Here is a 20,724-nt window from a genome sequence, read left to right as displayed (position 1 = left end):
TTCCTGAGGGATAATTTTGAGGGACAAACTCCTTAGATTACATTTGAGCATTTACAGTTACTTCTGTTCCACATGTCTGGTGTCTCTGGGTTTTCCTTGTCTGCTTTTCAGATCTTCTTGAGTTCTGCTAAAGTAAAAATTAGGGGTTTGGAAGTAGGTCAGAACCCCTGTACGTGGGTGCACATGGTCGCAGAACAGCTGTGTGGGAAGCATGAAGCCATTACACCAGATGGGAACGGTGACAAGCACTTTGAGGGGCTTTTCTGTGTTCCTTCTCAGTCATCTTACTCCTGTCAGGGGAGAGAAAGGAAACTTCAGTTGGAGATTGATAATATGGGAAAGTGAATTAATTTCCCCAGGGAACCTCTACTTCCCTTATATTTTAAGACCCATCGGATGCAGCATTTAGTGGCAAACAGTCTTCCTTGGTCCTTGGGGAAAGCCCTGGGTCGGTTCCATTTCCACCTTGTGGAATCAGATTTCTGCCTGTTCACGTCTAGCTGGTGTGGAGAGTATATCGCTCCTAGAAACAGTTTAAGGATAGGTGAGCACTGTGAGTTACTGGTTGTGTGTTTTTCCAGCATGCAGTGGACGTGTAGAGATGTTTTATGGGGAATATTACCTTGCAGGTCATTTTGGAACTTCCTGGGTGAAGCACTACTGTACATATCAACGGGATTCCAAACAAATCACCATGGTACCATTTGACCAAAAGTCAGGAGGAAAGGGGGTGAGTTCACTTTTAAATTTCATGCTTGATGTGCTTGGTTAACATATGATGAGTATAATGCATGTTTGAAGTAACACCTCCAATTTTCACTGTAATTTTCTTAATTTTTATACAGTAGTTCCAGGAGGCATGGCACCTGAAAAAGTAAATAAAACAAGATGATTATTTTGAGCACTAAGTTACATTGGCAGCTGCAATTAAGAAAGCTTTTTGTATTTCACATATATACAGTGTTAAGTGTGTATAATGTGTTTAGATGCTAGAAATTCTTGGATGACCTCATCCTGTGAAACTGATTCTTGTCACTCTCACCCAATACCCAGAGGGCTGCCAGTTGGCAGCTTAGATGTCCCAATTATCTGTTGCTGTGTAACAGGTCACCCAAAAATGTAGCAACTTTGAAAACAACACCAGTCATTTTAGTATTTCCTACAGTTTCTGTGGGTAAGGTCTTTGCGGAGCATTTGGATAGATGGTTTGGGCTAAGGGTTTCTTATGCTGTTTCAATCAGATAATGACTGGAGCTGGATCATAAGGGTCTGAAGCAGCTCTGGGCTGGTCAGATATAGCTCTCTTCCTTTCTCCTGACCTCCTCTCCCATTCTCTTCCTTCTTTCCCTCTTGCTCTGCATAGTCTCAGGGCCTGTCCTCTGGCCTCTCTACGTGGGCTATTCTGGGTTTCCTCACAGCATGGCAGCCTCAGGGCAGCTAAAGGATTCAAGAGTGAATATTCCAGCAACAAAAGCAGACCCTGCAAAACCTTTTAATGACCGAGGCTTAGAAGTCATATTGCCTTAGGTTGGCCCCATGTGTTGGTTGAAACAGTCATAAAAAAGCCCACCCAGTTTCAGTGTGAGAGGACATAGGCCCTGCCTCTTGATGAAGGGAGTATCAAAGTCACATTGCATTGAAGAGCATGTGGGATGGAAGATATTCTCGTGGCCGTCCTTGGAGGAGATAGTCAGGCTGCATCTGTGGGGTCCCCACTGCTGGGAGCTCCTTGCTGTACCCCAGTGGTTCTCCTTTCCTCTGGGAGCACTCTGTCTGTCTGTGTTTTCTTTTTAGGTGATCTGTCTTTTCTCTCTGGCTCCTCATAATATCTTCTTTTTTTTTCTTTTGGTATTCTACATTTCATTATGATAATCCTTTCTGTGAATTTTTTTCTTTTTTTCCCCAATCTGTTGTGCTTAGGCATTTTGGCCTTTCTGGATTTGAGGATTGGTGTCTTTCAGTAACTTTGGAAAATTCTCACCAATTATCATTTTGAATTTTGCCCCCCTCCCCATTCTTTCTGTTATTTAGTATCTCCTTCTGGAGATATTTAAATATTTTTTAACAAAAGTATTTATATGTTGCATTTCTTTGAATCTCTGGACTCCGTTCTGGATAATTTCTTTTGTTCTATCTTTAGTTTAAATAATATTTCGGCTGTGTCTAATCTGTTGATAAAGTAGTCCTCTGTAAGTATTCCAACCCTGGCCCTTTTCTCTGTGGCAAATTTTTGTGCATCCTGTTGGGTTTGCATATGTGCGGGCATTACAGTGTAGAGGCTAAGAGCACTGGCCCTGAGATTGGACTGCCCGGGTCAGTGATGTGACGCTGTTGTCATTACTGTTAGCTACTCCCCCATGCTGTCCCCTTGCTCTCTGCCACTTCCAGTTTTTCTTCCTGGCTTTCTTTCTCTTAGACCACAACGCAGGAGTTGATCAGCATCTCTGTCCTTCCCTGTATCAAGGCAAAAAAAGCCAAGGCTCTTTTTTTTTTTTTTTTTTTTTGCGGTACGCGGGCCTCTCACTGTTGTGGCCTCTCCCGTTGCGGAGCACAGGCTCCGGATGCACAGGCTCAGTGGCCATGGCTCATGGGCCCAGCCGCTCTGCGGCATGTGGGATCTTCCCAGACCAGGGCACGAACCCGCATCTCCTGCATCGGCAGGCAGACTCTCAACCACTGTGCCACCAGGGAAGCCCTAGCCAAGGCTCTTTTTATGTGTCTTGTTAGTGGTAGAGTTGACTTATAAATAATCTCAGGGAAGCAGATATGTGAAAATATCAAAACATAGAGAAATTACAGAGTTAGAAGGAGTATTAAAAATCTCCGTTAATAGGAGTTCCTTATTATTCATGAAATGGAAATAGAGTTAGGTCTGCCTTTCTTGGGTCAAGTCATAGTCCTTTTCTAACTCCTAGTCCTTCTGGAAATCAGATTCACTGAGTTATTCTCTCACACAGTCTTTATTTTGGGACCATTTATCTTGTGCTTTCCTAAACCTGGAGTGAAGAACTCTGTTGTATTTTCTCTACTCCTTTCTTACCACGCTGAAAGTGAAGGGCAGACGAATTATGGTGTGTGTTTGGGACTCCTTAGACTTTAGTGGGATAATAGGAAATGCCTCACTGAGTTGTTAAGAGGCTTATATGCATTGGTGTATGTAAACTTCTTGGGACTGAGCCTGACACATAATAGAGGCTGCCATATTAGGAGCTTGATATTATATGAAATAATTTTTCTAGTAATAATTACTTATATTTAGATTTTGTTTTATATTTTTCTAAAATATTGTCCTTTATCATCCTGTTTTATCCATTTTTCTTACTTTACAAAAGAGGAGATTGTGGGTCGGAGAGAGAGAATGATTTCTAAGGATGTATGTTGAAAGAGTTACTTTGAACCAGTGCTCAAACCCTGATTCTGGAGCCTACATCTCCTGATTCTGAGGTTCATCATCATAATAAAAGAATAATACTGTATATGTGTAAAATAATAGTTTTCCATGACGCCATTCTGTTTCCTCATCCTCAGGGTGAGGAAATGTGAAGACTGGCTGTCCAGAGGTGATGTCTTCTCTATTTATACAGGAGAATCATGTGATGTCATTGTATGTGTGCTTGTACAAAGCTCTCCTAGGAGCTGGTGGCAGATTTAATGTAGAATATAGGGTGTTTTCTTTTCCTAACACGCTCTTTGTCCACCCTGTCTCTCCTTCCCTGTCCCTTTCATTTGGATTATTTTCCTTTGAAAGTACCTGCTTTTCTCTTAGCTTCAGTCCAGGAGATGTGAGCGGATTTTCTGCATCCTCTTGGAGACAAGGCCTGTGTGTGGTGAAAGACAGTTCCCCGCGTTCTATCCTGTGAGATGAGGGTGCTCTCTGTGGGAGCCCTGGAGCAGCCCAGAGCTGACCCCGTCCCTTTCCTGGCTTGAAACCCTTCATATGTTCCCACTGCTCACAGTATACAGACCACAGTCTGCATGATCTGGTCCCTGCTTCCCTCAAGCCCTTTCTCAGCCCAGTTTCCCTCTTGCACAGGGATTCCAGACACACTGGCTTCCCTTCAGTTCCTCCAGGGCTCCATAGACCCCCACTACAGGGCCTTTCCACCTGCTGTTCTCCACCCCTGATCTGTGCTCCTGGTTTTATCTCCTGTGGATCTTCGGGTCTCAGCCCAAGAAAGCCTTTGCCGACCTTCCTGCCGAGGTCACATCCCCTTAATGTAGGCATTTGTAGCACAGCTTGCCTCTTTTATTGTAGTGTTTGTTATGGTTGTAACTCTTCATTTATTTGTTTAAGTGATTGTTATCTCCATCCCTTGTTTTTTTAACCACGAGTACTTGAACAGATCTTTATAGATTTTTTCTTGATATGGAATGGTCTTCTTGGGAACAGCGTCTTATCTTCTTCTTATTTCTGCTTATATTTGACAATCTTTTATAGTTCCCCTGTTTTCTCCTATTTCTCAGGGATACCTCCCCCTAAGCTTTCAGAGTGAGAGGTAGTCCAACGCCATTAAATCAGAAATAGAGTTAGACATTAACATGGTCAGAAGTCCATATGTTTGGGCATTTCCAGTCATACATTTACGTGTTGCAGAAGGAGCAATTCTCAATCTGAGAAATTAATCTTAGCCATTCAGTAAAAGACAATAGATGTAAGACTTGTGAATATAAACTGTCTCTTCCTAGGTCTGCTGTGTTTTGTGTGCTATTCTGATATTAGTGGGTGGTTAAGTTTTACCATACGTAGTCACATTTCCTATTATTCAACAAACTAGGCAAGTTTGCTAATTTCCCCCCTAGTTTAGGAAGAAAGATTGGCAGATATAGGAGAAAAAGGAACCCTAAAAAATTCCTACGTGACAGGAAGAGAAGAAATCAGGGGCAGAAACCTCTGTGTTTTTAGACAATAAATTAGTGTTGTGTGATAAAACTGTTGCATTCCATTTGTACAATGGAATACTACCCAGCAATAAAAAGAAATAAGCTCTTTTTTTTTGTACCATGGATTTTAAAAATTGCCTTTTTTGTTTTAATGTTTAATTTTTATTTTTTTTATTGACGTATAGTTGATTTACAATATTACCTAAGTTTCAGGTGTAAAACATAGTGATTCACAATTTTAAAAAATTATACTCCATTTATAGTTATTATAAAATATTGGCTATGTTCCCTGTGCTGTACAATATATCCTTGTAGTTTATTTTATACATAGTAGTTTGTACCTCTTAATCCCTATCCCTATCTTGCCCCTCCCTCCTTCTCTATCCCCACTGATAACCACTAGTTTGTTTTCTGTGTCCATGAGTCTATTTCTTTTTTGTTCTATTCACATTTGTTTTATTTTTTAGATTCTACAGATAAGTGATATTATACAGTATTTGTTTTTCTCTTTCTGACTTATTTCACTGAGCACAATACCCTCCAAGTCCATCCATGTTGTTGCAAATGGCAAAGTTTCTTTTTTAATGGCTGGGTAGCATTCCAGTGTGTGTGTGTGTGTGTGTGTGTGTGTGTGTGTGTGTGTGTGTGTGTGTGTGTGTGTACACCACTACTTTTTTTTTTTTAACATCTTTATTGGAGTATAATTGCTTTACAATGGTGTGTTAGTTTGTGCTGTATAACAAAGTGAATCAGCTATACATATACATATATCCCCATATCCCCTCCCTCTTGTGTCTTCCTCCCACCCTCCCTATCCCACCCCTCTAGGTGGTCACAAAGCACTGAGCTGATCTCCCTGTGCTATGTGGCTGCTTCCCTCTAGCTATCTGTTTTACATTTGGTAGTGTATACATGTCCATGCCCCTCTCTCACTTTGTCCCAGCTTACCCTTCCCCCTCCCCGTGTCCTCAAGTCCATTCTCTACATGTGTCTTTATTCCTATCCTGCCCCTAGGTTCTTCAGAACCTTTTTTTTTTTAGATTCCATATATATGTGTTAGCATACGGTATTTGTTTTTCTCTTTCTGACTTACTTCACTCTGTATGACAGACTCTAGGTCCATCCACCTCACTACAAATAACTCAATTTCGTTTCTTTTTATGGCTGAGTAATATTCCATTGTATATATGTGCCAAATCTTCTTTATCCATTCATCTGTCAGTGGACACTTAGGTTGCTTCCATGTCCTGGCTCTTGTAAACAGAGCTGCAGTGAACATTGTACACCACTACTTCTTTATCCATTCATCTGTTGATGGACACTTAGCTTGCTTTCATATCTTGGCAATTGTAAATAATGCTATGAACATTGGGGTTCATATATCTTTTTGAATTAATGTTTCATTTTCTTTGGATATATACTTAGGGGTGTAATTGCTGGATCATATGATAGTTCTATTTTTAGTTTTTTGAGGAACCTCCTTACAGTTTTATGCAGTGGCTGCACCAATTTACATTCCCACCAACAGTGTACAAGGGTTCCCTTTTCTCTACATCCTCACTAACATTTGTTATTTGTGGTCTTTTTGATCATAGCCTTTCTGACAGGAGTGGGGTGATATCTCACTGTGGTTTTGATTTGTGTTTCTCTGATGTTGAGTGATGTTGAGCGTCTTTTCATGTGCCTGTTGGCCATCTGCGTTTCCTCTTTGGAAAAATGTCTATTCAGGTCATCTGTCCATTTTTTAATTGGGGTGTTTGCTTTTTTGTTGTTGAGTGCATGAGCTGTTTTTATATTTTGAATATTAACCCCTTATTGGTCATATCATTTGCAAAAAGAAATAAACTTGATTTGTACAACATGGGTGAATCGCAAATGAATTATGCTGAGTGAAAAAAGTCAGACGTAAAAGAGCATTCCATTTGTATAAAGTTACAGAATATGCAAACTAATTTGTGATGACAGAGAACAGATTCAGTGTTTGCCTGGGAATGGACTGGGTGGAGGGATGATGGATTACAAAGGGACTTACCAGGAAACTTTGGGGCTGATGGAAATGTTCACTACCTTGATTGTGGTGATGATTTCACAGATGTATACAGATGTCAAGACTCATAAGTTGTATGCTTGAATATGTGCAATATATTATACATTTAAAAATTATACTTCAATAAAGCTGTTAAAACATATTTATTGCACACCTACTCTGTTCCAGGGCCTGTTTGGTCTCTGGGGACACAAGGGTAAGCAAAAACAGACACAGTACAGTATGCCCTCAAGGAGCTTAGAGCCTAATGAGGAGAGAGACATTATTTGAATCATCACTTACAGCAACAGCAAATCTTACCTGTGATCAGTGCTGTGAGGGAAGGAGGGGTACATGGTGCTATGTGAACATGTCTGGGGGTGTTTGACCCAGTCCAGAAATGTTTCCCTGAGAAGTGACCATTGAACCAAGGTCATAGAAGTCCAGAGTTGGAAGGAGACCTCAAGGTAATCTTGTTTCAACTCTTATCAAATCTATAAATTCAACCTATTTAAGCCAATATCAACAAGAATTTAACCTAGCATGGGTTGATGCTGTACCATCATGATCTATTAGTACTCAAGACATTGGGCTCTAAGTATTAAACATGGCTTACAGATTTTATTTGCATGAGGCTGTGGTCTGAGAAGGTTTATGACCAACCTTCCACCTCCTGTGGTCTTGAACACTCAGGTTTGAGAAGATGAAATGTTCGCTTCTGTTTATGTGGCACGTTTGTCCTGGAGAGGAGCATGGCCCGAGTTCTGGCCTCATCTTGATAGTCTGTGTGTTCCCAACAGGGAGAAGATGAATCAGTCACCCTCAAATCCTGCACACGGCGGAAAACAGACTCTATTGAGAAGCGGTTTTGCTTTGACGTGGAAGCAGTAGACAGGTGAGTAGTTGTCACACTTTTTCTCAGGAACAAACATTGCCGAATTTGGGTTTCTTTTCCATTCATTCAAAACTTTCTGTTTTTTCCCCCCTCTTTCCCTTCTCCATATAGACCTCAGGCCAGTTACTGATTTGCAAGAATCAGTATAGCCTCCCCATCCTATAGATTCAGCCCTGAGCCCCTGATTGGTTGGTTTAATTTTAATGTCAGGGCTTCCCTTCTTGAGAATGTGTGTTATGTCTCAGGAGGATGAATATATGTTTAAAGAAAACTGTTTAGCATGATTGTTTCAGCTCTTTAAGATTTTTTTTTTTTTTTTTGCGGTACACGGGCCTCTCACTGTTGTGGCCTCTCCCGTTGCGGAGCACAGGCTCCGGACGCGCAGGCTTAGCGGCCATGGCTCACAGGCCCAGCCGCTCCGCGGCATGTGGGATCTTCCTGGACCGGGGCACGAACCTGTGTCCCCTGCATTGGCAGGCGGACTCCCAACCACTGCGCCACCAGGGAAGCCCTCTTTAAGATTTTTTACTTAAAAATTTTTATGTAATGATTCAAAAGGAGTTAGATAAAGGGAAAAGTGGAAGAAGTTCTATCAATTAAAGAAAAAGCTTTTATGAGAGAGTAGCACTGACATCTATATACTACCAAATGTAAAATACATAGCTAGTGGGAAGCAGCCGCATAGCACAGGGAGATCAGCTCGGTGCTTTGTGACCACCTAGAGTGGTGGGATGGGGAGGGTGGGAGGGAGGGAGGGAGGGAGATGCAAGAGGGAGGGGTTATGGGGATATATGTATACATATAGCTGATTCACTTTGTTATACAGCAAAAACTAACACAGCATTGTAAAGCAATTATACTCCAATAAAGATGTTCAAAAACAAAATTTTTTTTTAGTTACAGTATTTCGCCTACCACTGTGTGTGTGCATCCAGGAAAGAAAGCAAACCGCTTTCGACATCAGTTTTAGGAGAGGGAGCTCTGTGTTGTGTTCCTCAAGATTTACAGTCTCATTAAGTTGTACCATTTCATGGTGTTAAGCTAGTTTGACAGCATTCCAGTTCTTTGAGACACTTTACTTGGCAACAGGTTAATTCTTTGAATGAAAGCCATGAGTTAAGCTTATTTGAGCTGTCTATTCAAGATCAGCAATGCTAGCACAAAGATCCTTAAATCTCAGCATGATTGTCCTATAATGCTGTTCATTTATCCCCTTTATTTTATTTTATTTATTTTTTAAAAAGCTACACCACTTTGTCAAGCCAGTATCTACCCTCTCTGGGATGTTTACCTGTGGCCACTTTACAGCAGCTCTAGAGGATCTGGAGCGCGAGTACCACCTGGCCTGTGCTGCTCCATGTGCTGCCAGTTTGAAATGCCTTCTTGTGGCATGGTGTGTCCCTGTGTTGTGGCCCCTGAGGCTGCTAGAGCACCCGTGGAGAGAGCATGCCTGTTTAGCCTAAATCAGACGTTTATGGAAGCTAACCATGTCTCATTAGTAGTCTAGTTATTACAGCTTTGGCTCTCAAGTCAGGCAACCCAGATCTAAATTTTGGCTTTGGTGCTTAGTGGCTGTGTGACTTTGGGCAAGTCACTTAATCTTGCAGGGCCTTGATTTCATTCTCTGGAAAATGAAGATGGTTATAGTACCTGGTTCCTAGCATTGTCAGGATTCAAGAAGAGAAGGCATATAAAACACTTGGCAGACTGGCAAATAATAAAAGCTCAACAGTTAGCCTTTATTATTTGTTAATTAGCATGTCCTGCATGTTTACCTGACTTGATATTTCAAAAGCTAGACTCTAAATGCAGAATTTAGTCAATATCATTTGTAAAGAAAAGAGAGTACCCCAGTCGTTCACCATGTGTGGGTTGTGAGAGGGGAAGGGAGTGGAGAAGGGCTGTATGGTGGGGTAGGTTGGATTGGGGTAGCAAAGGAGGATTGCAAAAAGTGTGCCTCAAACTAAGATGATGCTTGACTTTAAACCAATCCTGAGTCAGGATGCTTTAAGCCCTTGTAGGCATCTCTTCTATTCTAAGCATGGAATTTACTGGAGTTCATATTGTTGGAATCCATGAAAGATGGATTAGCAGATGTACTTGTGTGGAAATGGAGCCAGTTGTTTGATGCTGGTCAGCTGAATAGTTCCCAGAGATGATCGTCTGTTTGCAGGACTGCCTGGGTGAGGGCAGTGCCCTGCGTTGCAGCTCTTGTTAGATTTGGAAATGAGGTCAATGATTCTTTCTGAAGCTGAATTGTTTTCTTCTTCAGAAGTTTCCCAGAAGTTGCCGAGAGTTGCTTTTTAGGCAATTAAAACTCACCATGGTTCCTCCATCTCATTTCCACCCTTACCAACACTTCCTACCACCTTCCCCCTGTATTATGCCCGGAAAAGCTTTGCACATCCCAATTATAAGCTGAGAGCAAATGTGTCACATTCAGCATACTGAGTGGGTTTGGGAAGTCGATTGCTTCTAGGTCATCATCTCTGGTTCCCTTGGCATGACGTGGAGGGGCTGCAGTTGTGGTGCAGAATGAGGCTGCTAAATCTCCTCTTAATAAGCAGGAGGGGAGTAGATAGTACTGTTGTATTATTTGTAGTTTTTTTGTTTGTTTGTTTGTTTTTTGCCATACGCGGGCCTCTCACTGTTGTGGCCTCTCCCATTGCGGAGCACAGGCTCCGGATGCACAGGCTCAGCGACCATGGCTCATGGGCCCAGCCGCTCCGCGGCACGTGGGATCCTCCTGGACCGGGGCACGAACCTGTGTCCCCTGCATCAGCAGGCGGACTCTCAACCACTGCGCCACCAGGGAAGCCCTTATTTGTAGTTTTGATGTTCTGCGTATTGTGATGCTTTCTGCCTGGGGAGAACCTGCCCCTTTCGGGGCCGACCAGTTCTTAGAGTCAGCCAAGGGCTCAGCGTGGTGAGCGCCATTGATGTGTGGACTTCTGGTCCAGAGCCACAGCACCTCTACTGGCTCCAACAGCCCAGGAGGCAATATTCCTCTACCAGACACATAGGGACCACTCCCACAGCCTATTAGCACCTGTGAAATTATTCAAACCAACCACTCCTAAACGATTTACCTATCCCTCCCTTGCCTTTGCTGCAGAAACTCTTAACAAAGGTCGTGGTCTAGGCTCTCCCCTCTGACCACTTCTGCCTCCTGGATGATGCTGGTGCTTTCCCATGTGGCCCTGTGTGGTGTGCCAAGTGTCCTGTTTCTAACACCTGTGAATATAAGAAACTTGGTTTGCCTGAGCCCCTTCTTTGTCTCCTTTTGTGGTCACACCTGACTGGCCATCACCCGAAATAACACAGAACATCAATGAAACCCCTTCTCTCCATTTTCTGTATAGGTTGTCGTCTTTGGTCTCAAAGATTAGGTTACTGTTGGCAGTATTTTCTTTAGTGTTTTTCTGCATTTTCCCCCCACATCCAGGAAGGGACTGAGGTGAGAGGGAAAAGGCATTTCCACACACTCAGGGGAGGCATTCCTGGGAACTCTGCCCGGAGTCCCGTTCTCTGGAAGACTCCTACACCTTGCTTTTTCACTAGCGTACTTTAGCAAGGAGGGGATGTGCTGCTAGCTGTTCTGCTGTCTTTTCAACCTTCCACAGACTTCTCAGCTTCTACCTGCTGAGCTGGATAGGCAGAGGGGCAAAATGCAAAGTTTAGCACCTAGGATATGTGAAAGTAAAAGAGGGAATGGTTATATTTAACAGCATGAGGTTTTAGAATGTCCCCAGATTATGTTAACTGTAGCATGGATAAGCATTATGTAGTATCTGTTAATGTTTTGTTCTATCAAAATATTAATACATGCTAAAGCGTGGATTATTTGACTTAGAATATGTGATGATGTGTGGTTTTAAGGTTGAATACTTTTATCCTTCAGGCTCAGTGATGATGTTTCACGTTGCTCTGTAGCAGAAGCTGTAGCCTTTAGGAAGTGATGTTCTAGGAGGTCAGTGTTGCAAGCTGATGACATCAGTGTCTCTTACTGTGTGGTGAGAACCACTCACTCTCAGCATCCACAGCGGTGCTTGTTAGAACTACAGCTATAGGCCCCAGACGTATATAATCTGACTTTCTGCAAGAGAGACCTTGAAATCCACTTTTTGAATAAGCTCTTCTGTTATCCTCTATTCTTAGTCAGAATTGGTACATTAAACAGCAGGCATATTGCAGTACAGTTTTCTCAGAGCACATGAAAGCATTTTCCTTATTAGAAACATAACAAGCAACAGTAAAACAAAACAAAAATAAAAAACCCTCAGGCTTCTTTACTAAGGAGCTTAATTCTTAGCCTTGTGGAGGAGAATATAGCTAGTAGTAAAGGTGATCACCAGCCTCTGTTACAGGTTACCAGGAAAAAAAGCAACAACGATAACCGCAATAAAACCCACTTTTTTAGTTAACTATGGAGGTGGGGTGAGGGGACCAGCAGTAAGGGAGCACTTTCTGGAAGCTGAACACTGTTCATGTATTTCATGTAATTCACATGTAATCCTCACTACAGCCCAGGGTAGCTTGTGCTCCAAGTATCTCATGGTATTGAGGAGGAATCTACAGTTTAGAGGGTGAGTCTTACCCAAGTTTCAGGTGGGATTTGAACTGAGGGTCGTAGGACCTCATTGTAGGGCACTTTGCTGCCTCAAAACTCAGGATTTTTAGAAACATTTCGAGTGATAAGCCCAGTGCTATCTGTACTTGAATTTCAGGGCCACCACTGACAGTCACCTTGCTGACTGTGAAATCTGAGGAGGGCTTTCTCACTCTAATCATTGGCATTTGGTGCGTAAACTAATGGTGGGTGAACTAAAGCAGCACACTTGCTTCTGTTCCCATATTTCCTGCCCTGTACCCTTCAGAGAGCCCTTGCGTGACTAACAGTTTAAAGAGGCACTGCAGAGAGAGCACAGACCAAGCACAGGGCACATAGTTTCATAAATGCTATGTATTTTTTTTTTTTTTGCGGGCCTCTCACTGCTGTGGCCTCTCCCGTTGCGGAGTACAGGCTCCGGACGCGCAGGCTCAGTGGCCATGGCTCACGGGCCCAGCCGCTCCGCGGCATGTGGGATCTTCCCGGACCAGGGCACGAACCCGTGTCCTCTGCATCGGCAGGCGGACTCTGAACCACTGCGCCACCAGGGAAGCCCAAATGCTATGTATTTTTTGTACACCTCTTCTTTTACCTTTTACCTTTTATTCTTAAGATGACCCTCATTTCTGCTTATCTCAGGAGACTAGCATAAGTAAGAAATCAAAGCAATAGTGCCATTTATCAGGTGATTGTTTTCATTGTATCCCAACGCATTGCCGTCAATTTGTTAATCCTCAAATCCTGCTGGAAAGTGGTTAATCCCTGACATTTCCGTCCTCTAGGAAGAACTGATGTGACTCTGACCCATGAATGAGCTAGAAATCAAATTAAGGGTTAATCCAGAGCTTAGGGATTTAGATTTATAGTTCTTGAACTTCTTGTGTCAAAGATCCTCTTTAATACCGTGAATACATTTCAGAACGTTACTTTTAATTCTTACATCTAAGTTCTCTTACAACTTTGACATCACAAAACTAGACCTGTACTCCCTTCTCTGTATCCTCCATCCTTCTATATTGACTTCCACATAATTGTATAACTCTACGTAATTACATCTCGTCTATCCCTTTTCTCTAGTGTCTGCCTGTTTTTTTGCCTTTTTCACAGTACTAGTTTTGGGGGGAGGTTCAGACCTAAGAAGATGCTGAAGACCCCTGGACTTCTCTGAGCAAATGTTGCACAAGCTCATTTTAGCTCTTCATGCCTTTGGCTTTCTTTGAAGAGAATTTTGTTGTTTGCAACATTGAAAAGTGAAACTTAGTAGAAATTCTTGTGACTTCAGTTCCAAACTGAAAAATTGCTTAGACCGAGGTATCATGTCCATCAAATCAATGTGATGCTTCTTTGAATTTCCCTTCTGGTTTTGTTTTTCAATTCATTTTCAGGACTCTAGCATTTAGAATATTACATAGCTTTAAATGAACATGTGTGGGTTGTAGTAGTTGTGGGTGTTGCTACAGCATTCTCCAAAGAAGAATATTTTCTTATTTTCCTAGAAGATACTTGTTATGGGTTGAGTCGTGTACCTCCCAAATTCGTATGTGGAAATTCTAATCTTCACTATCTGACAATGAAAATGATTTGGAGATAGGGTCTTTGCAGAGGTAGTTAAGTTAGAATGAGGTGATTAGGGTGGGCCCTAATCTGGTATGACTAGTGTCCTTATAAAATGGGGTAATTCAGACCCAGTGCCAGACAGGTACACAGGGAGAATGCCATGTGACCATGAAGGCAGAGATCAGGGTGATGTGTCTTCAAGCCAAAGAATGCCAGAGATTGCTGGCTGACCACCAGAAGCTAGGAGAAAGGGATGGAAAAGATTCTCCTTTCCATACTTCAAAAGGAACCCATCTGCTGACACCTTGAGCAGGAACTTCTAGCCTCTAGACCTGTGAGATGATACACTTCTGTTGTTTATGCCGCTCAGTTTGTGGGTCTTTTTACAGCAGCCCTAGCAAACCAATACAGTATTGAATAAGAGGGCCTTTCTCACTGAAACAGCCATAAAAGGGGCCCCCGACAGCCTTTTAGATGGATGGCCCAACACACTCCTTAAACAATCCAATTGACAAGGAGCCCCACTTCACAAAGCAGCCCTCTCACGTAAATTATCTTCCGTATTCTGGATACTCTTTACTGCAGCCTAAGCTTTCATTAGCTTTTTAAAAAGTCATCCTTTCTTATCCCTTAATAAAGAAGCATTCTTTGGTGCCTTTGTATTACCTTACCATAGAACCAAACATTTGAAAGTTTATATGTTATATTGGTTAAGGGACTAAAGAATAGATTTATCATTTTTTCTTTAAAGTGTGTTAACTCTTTTTGAGGGAGCTTAGTGTAAAATTCCTGGGTAAAAATGGGACTTCATCTAAAAGCAGCCATTAGGGGTAGTGGCGTGTGATGCTTGCCAATGTCTGTCTTCAGTCACTTTGAACAATTAACTCCACCGTGCAGTAACTTATGGAAATGAATGAGCAAATGTAGGGGAAATATTTGTTTAAGCTAAAGAATCATGGTGGTAGTCATCTCCCAGCATCTCTGCATTTGTTTATCTTTAAGAGATGTCTCACAGATGTATGTGCACATGTGTATTTTCTCCCAAATGTCTTCCAGGAGGGACCACTAAACCATATGGAAAATAATAGAAACAAAAGGCTTCTTTTTGATGCACTGAATCAATGTAGTCTCTTGAGGGGTGGTGCTTATACTTGGGGAAAGGAAATAATTAGAATGCTTTATGTTTTCCAGGACTAGCTGACCCCAACAGAAGTCCATACATTTGAAGACGTTATGTAGAGTGTTGAGTGCCCCATTCCCACCCTTGGTACTCTCCAGAGGTGGGCAGCAAAGGACAACTTATTAGGATGACAGGGGTACTGGGTGCTAGTGGTGTCACAGGGACCAAGACAAGCATAGTCCTTGCCTTCATGGATCTTACCCTTGACTGTAGAATGGGCAGACACATACACATACATTCCTGCAACTGAAGGTATAAATACTAGTATGTTGAGTGTTCCAGCAAACTTGGAGGACCAGAATGCTGTAGGGAAGATGTAACACACAGAAGGACTTCACCCTTCTACTCTTACAGAGAATGACGGCATGACTAGAATGCCCTGAATTTTCATTCCCTCTCCCCTCCCCTCCCTTCCTCATTTATTAACCATAACTACATACTGGAGACTCTGCTGACCGTGGAGGTATAAAGTTTAATGAAGCATTATGAATCTAATGGACTTTCCTTCTTAAAAGTGATCTGATTTTTCTTGCAAACCAAATCCAAAGTCCTCCTTCTGTGAGCTTTCCACGAATAGGTAAAGAGAGACAGCTTTCTTCTGAACCAGTCCCAGCCCGGCATGTCATACCCACTGTCAACTCTATCCTCGCGTCCCACCGTGTACTGTGTATTTGCACAGTGTACGAGCTTTTCTTTGTATTGGTTGGCTGGTTGTTTAATTAGGTATGTTTTATATAACTGTTCCATTCTAAATATCTGTCTCAGGTAATTGGCTCCCAGAGGCAGAATAACGTCATTTTATCCAGCTTTTAATCCAGTACTGTGTGCATGTGGTTGTTCAATTTTGTTTTTTATGGTAATGCAATTTTTGAGTTAGATTATTTTGTTCTTTCCTTCGGGACTTTGGTGAAGTACTGTGTAAGAGACTACAGGAGCTGAATCATGTTAGTTGATATTTAAACTAAAATTTGAGCAAGTACACACACAATCTGCATTTCTGTATAGGTAGGACAAAAAAACAAACAAACAGGAAAATGGGAGATTGGTAAGAATAGTGGCGGCTAGAAAGATTAATGGAAAATCTGAATAATCTACCGCAACCCTCCAATGAGTCACCACTCTTATTTCAAGTCCATTTTTATAGAAGGCTGCATGATGCTGGTAAAAGATCGAGGCAGCCCTAAGTTTGAATTTGAGATCTGCTTCTTTACTAGCTGTGTGAGTCTGGGCTGGTGGTTTAACCACATCTGTAAGGTGGGGCTAATCATACCTAACCTTGCAGGATTACTTTGAAGGTGGAATGCTGTAATATTCTTCCCTGATGGTAGTTCTCTGTCGGAAGAGGTTGTTCCTTTGAAGTTTTTCACTCTACCCTAAAACCCGGGACTTCCTTGTTCTTAATGGTGAACCATAGCTTTGGAGGGTATTTCTTTGAGCCCGTTTGTTTCATTTTGATGGCATGCCTTTTTCCTATAGTGCCATGACTCTTCAAGTCATCTATAAGCTGAGGGTGAATACAGGTGCTTTAAGTGTATATCTGCAAAGGGGCTGCCAGGGGAAGAATCTGTTTTCAAACTATATATGCGATAACCCATTATTTATCTACATTTCCTATACAAGATAAAAGGTTTAAGCCCCTCCTTCCAATTTATGGTCTCAAAAGGAAACCGTACTAATTTTAAGTTAAAATAATACTCTTAGTTTGGTATGTGGTGTGTGTGCATGTACTTGTTGGTGTGTCTTCGTGAGATTGTGTGAGTGTTAAGACTGTGTGTTTTCCAAAAAGAATCATCTTATGTAACAGACTTTGTTTCAGTGCTCAGCCTCTAGATGGCAGTTTTGTATATGTATTAGTAACTATTAGCTGGTCCCGTTGAAAATTAGCTGTCCTTTATACATTGACATTTAGTAGTCAGTGGTGCGTGTGTGTGTGTGTGTGTGTGTGTGTTTCTGTGGAAGAAATCATCATGTGAATATTACCTCTTAAAGGAAGGATATTCTAAGTGACTCATTCTTTCTCTAGAAATTCCTTCCTCCCACCCTTTTGTGATAGATCATTTCATACCCAGTTTCCTGCAGAAGTAAGCATGGTCAGTTAATGTAACTTCTGTTTAAACATTACATATAACCTTGCTTTCCGAGCTCAAGTGTCGGGCTCTTTGCTTCAGGGACAGCTTATTTGAGGATGATGAAAACAGATGAGTGATTGGGACGTTCCAGTGTGTGTGCTGAGAACCAGCCAGTCCTGCTTTTCCCTCTTGGTGTGGCCTGTCTTTATCTTTTGCAACAGATGAATCCATTTTTCCTGGTTTCAAACTTCCCCTCCCCTCCCCTTCTCACCCCTTGTTTGAAATAATATTTGATTTTGCCTTCCTGCTGGTTGGTTAGAGTGCTGGTCTCAGTGCCATTGACATTTTGGAGAGGAAATGGCTTTTTCCTTCCTCAGAGGGTGTTCTCCTGCTCTGACTTCCATGATTTGGGTGGGTGGGGGGGAATATTGTACTTTCTGAATTGCTCCTTGGCTGTTCTGTAAAATGAGCTAGCTAAGAAGTTCTTAGAATCTTTAGAATTCATGTATTTTTTTAATTACTGGGTTTTTTCCCTTTTAAAAAATTAAATGAGAAAGTATTCGCTGTTTGATTCTGGTTTAAGTAAGAGCGGGATGTGTTCATTAATGGACTGTGGTGTGAAGTAAGGCAACCTTATTTATATTACTTCTGTTACTTATTTCTATTCTTATTACTGTTTCTATTCTTTAGCCTGCATAGTGAAATTTGGAGTTTTATTGATTGAGTATACCAGTTTGTTTGCCAATTTCTAAATATAAAATGAGTTTATTTTTAAAAAATCGAAACCAAAATTTTGCTGTTACATAAGTCCAAAGAAAGGAGATGGTTCAACCAGCAAACTCCACTTACCTGCATGTCTGATCATCATGAGATAGAATACTAACAAAGAAAAATTGATAAATGACCTAGAAGATTTCTTGAATTAGAGTATTTTTCATAGTTTGTTATCAAAATAACAAGTGTTTGCATTCCCCCTGAGTGTTACCCATCTGGCAATTAATAATCTTTCTCCTGGTGCTGGGCGTTGAAATCTGCTTACTCCTGTGTCCTCGGTGCCCATGGCATGCGCATCACTGGCACTGAATATGTTTCATTTAAGACCGTGTAACTTAATGTGCCAAAGATGTTTCTGTCTGGGCTTCCTGATGTTTCATGACTTCAGTCTCCTTTAAAATAAAAGTATAGGAAATTATCTGATGTGATTGACCATATTACTCTTCAGACTATTATCATTGCTATGGTCCTAATTATTTTAGGACCTTTCCTCCCAGGACGTCACTGCTTTAGGTTATAATAGGTTATGGTTCATTCATTCATTAGGATCAGATCCTTTCTAAATAATTGATTAGAAGCCTGCTTCTGAAAACTTCTTAAGGGGTGTGTGTGTGTGTGTGTGTGAGAGTGTGTGTGTGTATGTATGTGTGTTTGGGGTGGGGGGCGGGGGAGAGGAAGTCCCTTCCTCCCTCTCCCCTTTCCTTCCTCCAGAGAGAGAGAGAATGAAAGAGAGAAGTGCCTTCTTCCCCCTCCCTCCCTCCCTCCTTCCTCCCCCTCCCTCCCTCCCTCCTTCCTCCTAAGGAACTGGTCACCCTGGATCCCCAGGGCACAGACTCTGCCTGCACAAGGGGGCAGTACAGTGTTGTGCTTAAAGTTGGGCCTTGCTTTAGAGTCAGGCAGACTGGGTTCAAGTTGAGGCTTTCCTGCTACCTAGCAGTGCAAGATTGTGCAAGTCATTTCTGAGTCTCAATTTTTAAAAGAAGTATAATGATAGTACTACTTCATTGCAAGGAACAAATGATAATGCAAGCAAAGTCCTTAGCCTGGTGCTTGGCCCATAATAAACACTCAGTAAACCTTAGTTGCAGTTGGTGGGCCACTGGTTTGCAACGTCTGGTTTCCCCGTCACGTTCTTTTTCTCTCACCTGTACCCCACCCAGGTTACCATGCCATATGTATTATTCTCATGTGCAAGGATATGTAATGCACAAGGATCATCAATGGTTGATTATCTCAGAGCATGCAGAGTTCTGCAGATTCATAAGTTTTTGTCTCCAGATAGTAGATGAATATTGCCCTCCTGTGATGACACTGGGTCCGCAGTATTGGAAAAAATGGGGAAGTATCCCAGGTTCCCCCTTCATTGATGAACTGGAAAGGCTTCTGCTGAGTTGGACTGTGAGGTGCATCAAGAATACAGACATGCATCATTGTTGGTCCCGGTGCATGAGATGACATTATAACATGTGGTGTTGGCCTGGGGTGGAGCTCAGGTGGGAGAGGCAGAGAAGGACAAACACAGACCCCAGAAATCGCAGGCTGATGGTCCACAGACATGTTTGGTCTGGCTTGAGTTGTTTAAGGCAACATTTTAAAATGGGAAAAATCTGTAAATGTTGGTCGTGACTTCCCATGTGCCAGCTATTTATACGGCTGAATGGCGGATGCCTCCTTTGGGTGGGGTGTGTGCTCTTCACTTTGCTGCAGTCTCCACCATGCCCTGTGGTCCCCCATCATGATGACAGGGGACAGCTGCTACTTTGCCTTGCATTTGCACTGTTGTTTTTCTCATAGAGGGGGAACCCCTTTGTTCCTATGACTCTATCAGAAAGCAAAAGTGTAGAAGAATAACAGGCTGCATGTTTTAAGGAAAATGAGACCAAGCCTATTTTCCTTGGGGCAGGGAAGAATCTTATCCAGTTTCACTCATTTTGCTTACTTGCCTGGTCACTATAGATGTTTGACTCTGTAATTTCATACACGCACGGAAGAGATGTCATTCTCCAGGATTATTCTGCATTGGCCATACCTTTGTGTAAATGAAGATCTACTGAAACCTTGAACACTTAAAATTGCCAAGGAACGGCTAGGGACCCGTTTTCCAAGTAGCACTTTAAAAGCAAAGGACCACTTCCTTTGGCGCTTGCGTATCTCTTTTCACCTGTGGATGGCAGTCCATTCTCCAGACCTTCATTGTTTCCCTCTGACTTCCTATCTAAACGTAGTAAGGTAGGTTTCATGTACAGGCTGTTAGTACATGTGTTTCTATGGATGCCACAGTCCTTCTTTTACTCTGAACTTGACCCTTAAATGTGCCATAGTGTGGATAGAAGCTGGGGAATGAACTCTTGCCAGCAGAAGATTTATAGTCTTATGAATGAGTAAACGCAAGATCTTTGGAGGTCGATTTAGAAAGAATGGTACTGTTAGATTCTGAGTGTGTTTGTTTCGGTGGGGTGGAGTGAGTTAGTAATAGCATTTCCTGGTCCAATAGGAAGTGGGTGAATTGCGAAGCCACTGAGATCACCCCTGTTGACTCAGATTCAGGAATAAGATTAGAGTAGGGAGGTTGTCGAGTAAGCCTGGAATCAGGGCTGGTTGTGATTCTGCTTGCTCCTGGCTGATGAGAAGGCTGTGAGCTGACATCAGTAGTCCCAGGTTCCTGGATGTGCGGATAAACTATGTACTGCTTTATGAGGGCCCTTTGTGGAGGCCAGAGTTGGAAGGAGATAG

At 42.2% G+C, this 20,724-nt stretch overlaps 1 protein-coding gene across 3 annotated transcripts in view; it reads left to right on the top strand.

The window, feature by feature from the left end:
- ARHGAP26 (Rho GTPase activating protein 26) overlaps positions 1–20,724 on the top strand; it is a gene marked incomplete at both ends in the record, with an annotated part of 484,977 nt that overhangs the window by 147,089 nt on the left and 317,164 nt on the right. For all 3 annotated transcript variants that reach the window (XM_079704014.1, XM_079704013.1, XM_079704012.1), the window contains 2 exons: positions 630–730; positions 7,708–7,802. In XM_079704014.1, the coding sequence (XP_079560140.1) occupies positions 630–730; positions 7,708–7,802 (196 nt within the window). The remainder of the gene's footprint in view (positions 1–629; positions 731–7,707; positions 7,803–20,724) is intronic.

This window comes from Hyperoodon ampullatus, assembly GCF_949752795.1.
Source record: "Hyperoodon ampullatus genome assembly, chromosome: 4".
Taxonomy (NCBI): Eukaryota; Metazoa; Chordata; class Mammalia; order Artiodactyla; family Ziphiidae; genus Hyperoodon; species Hyperoodon ampullatus.
Note: the sequence above shows the minus strand (reverse complement) of the source record. Positions and strands in the feature narration are given on the sequence as shown.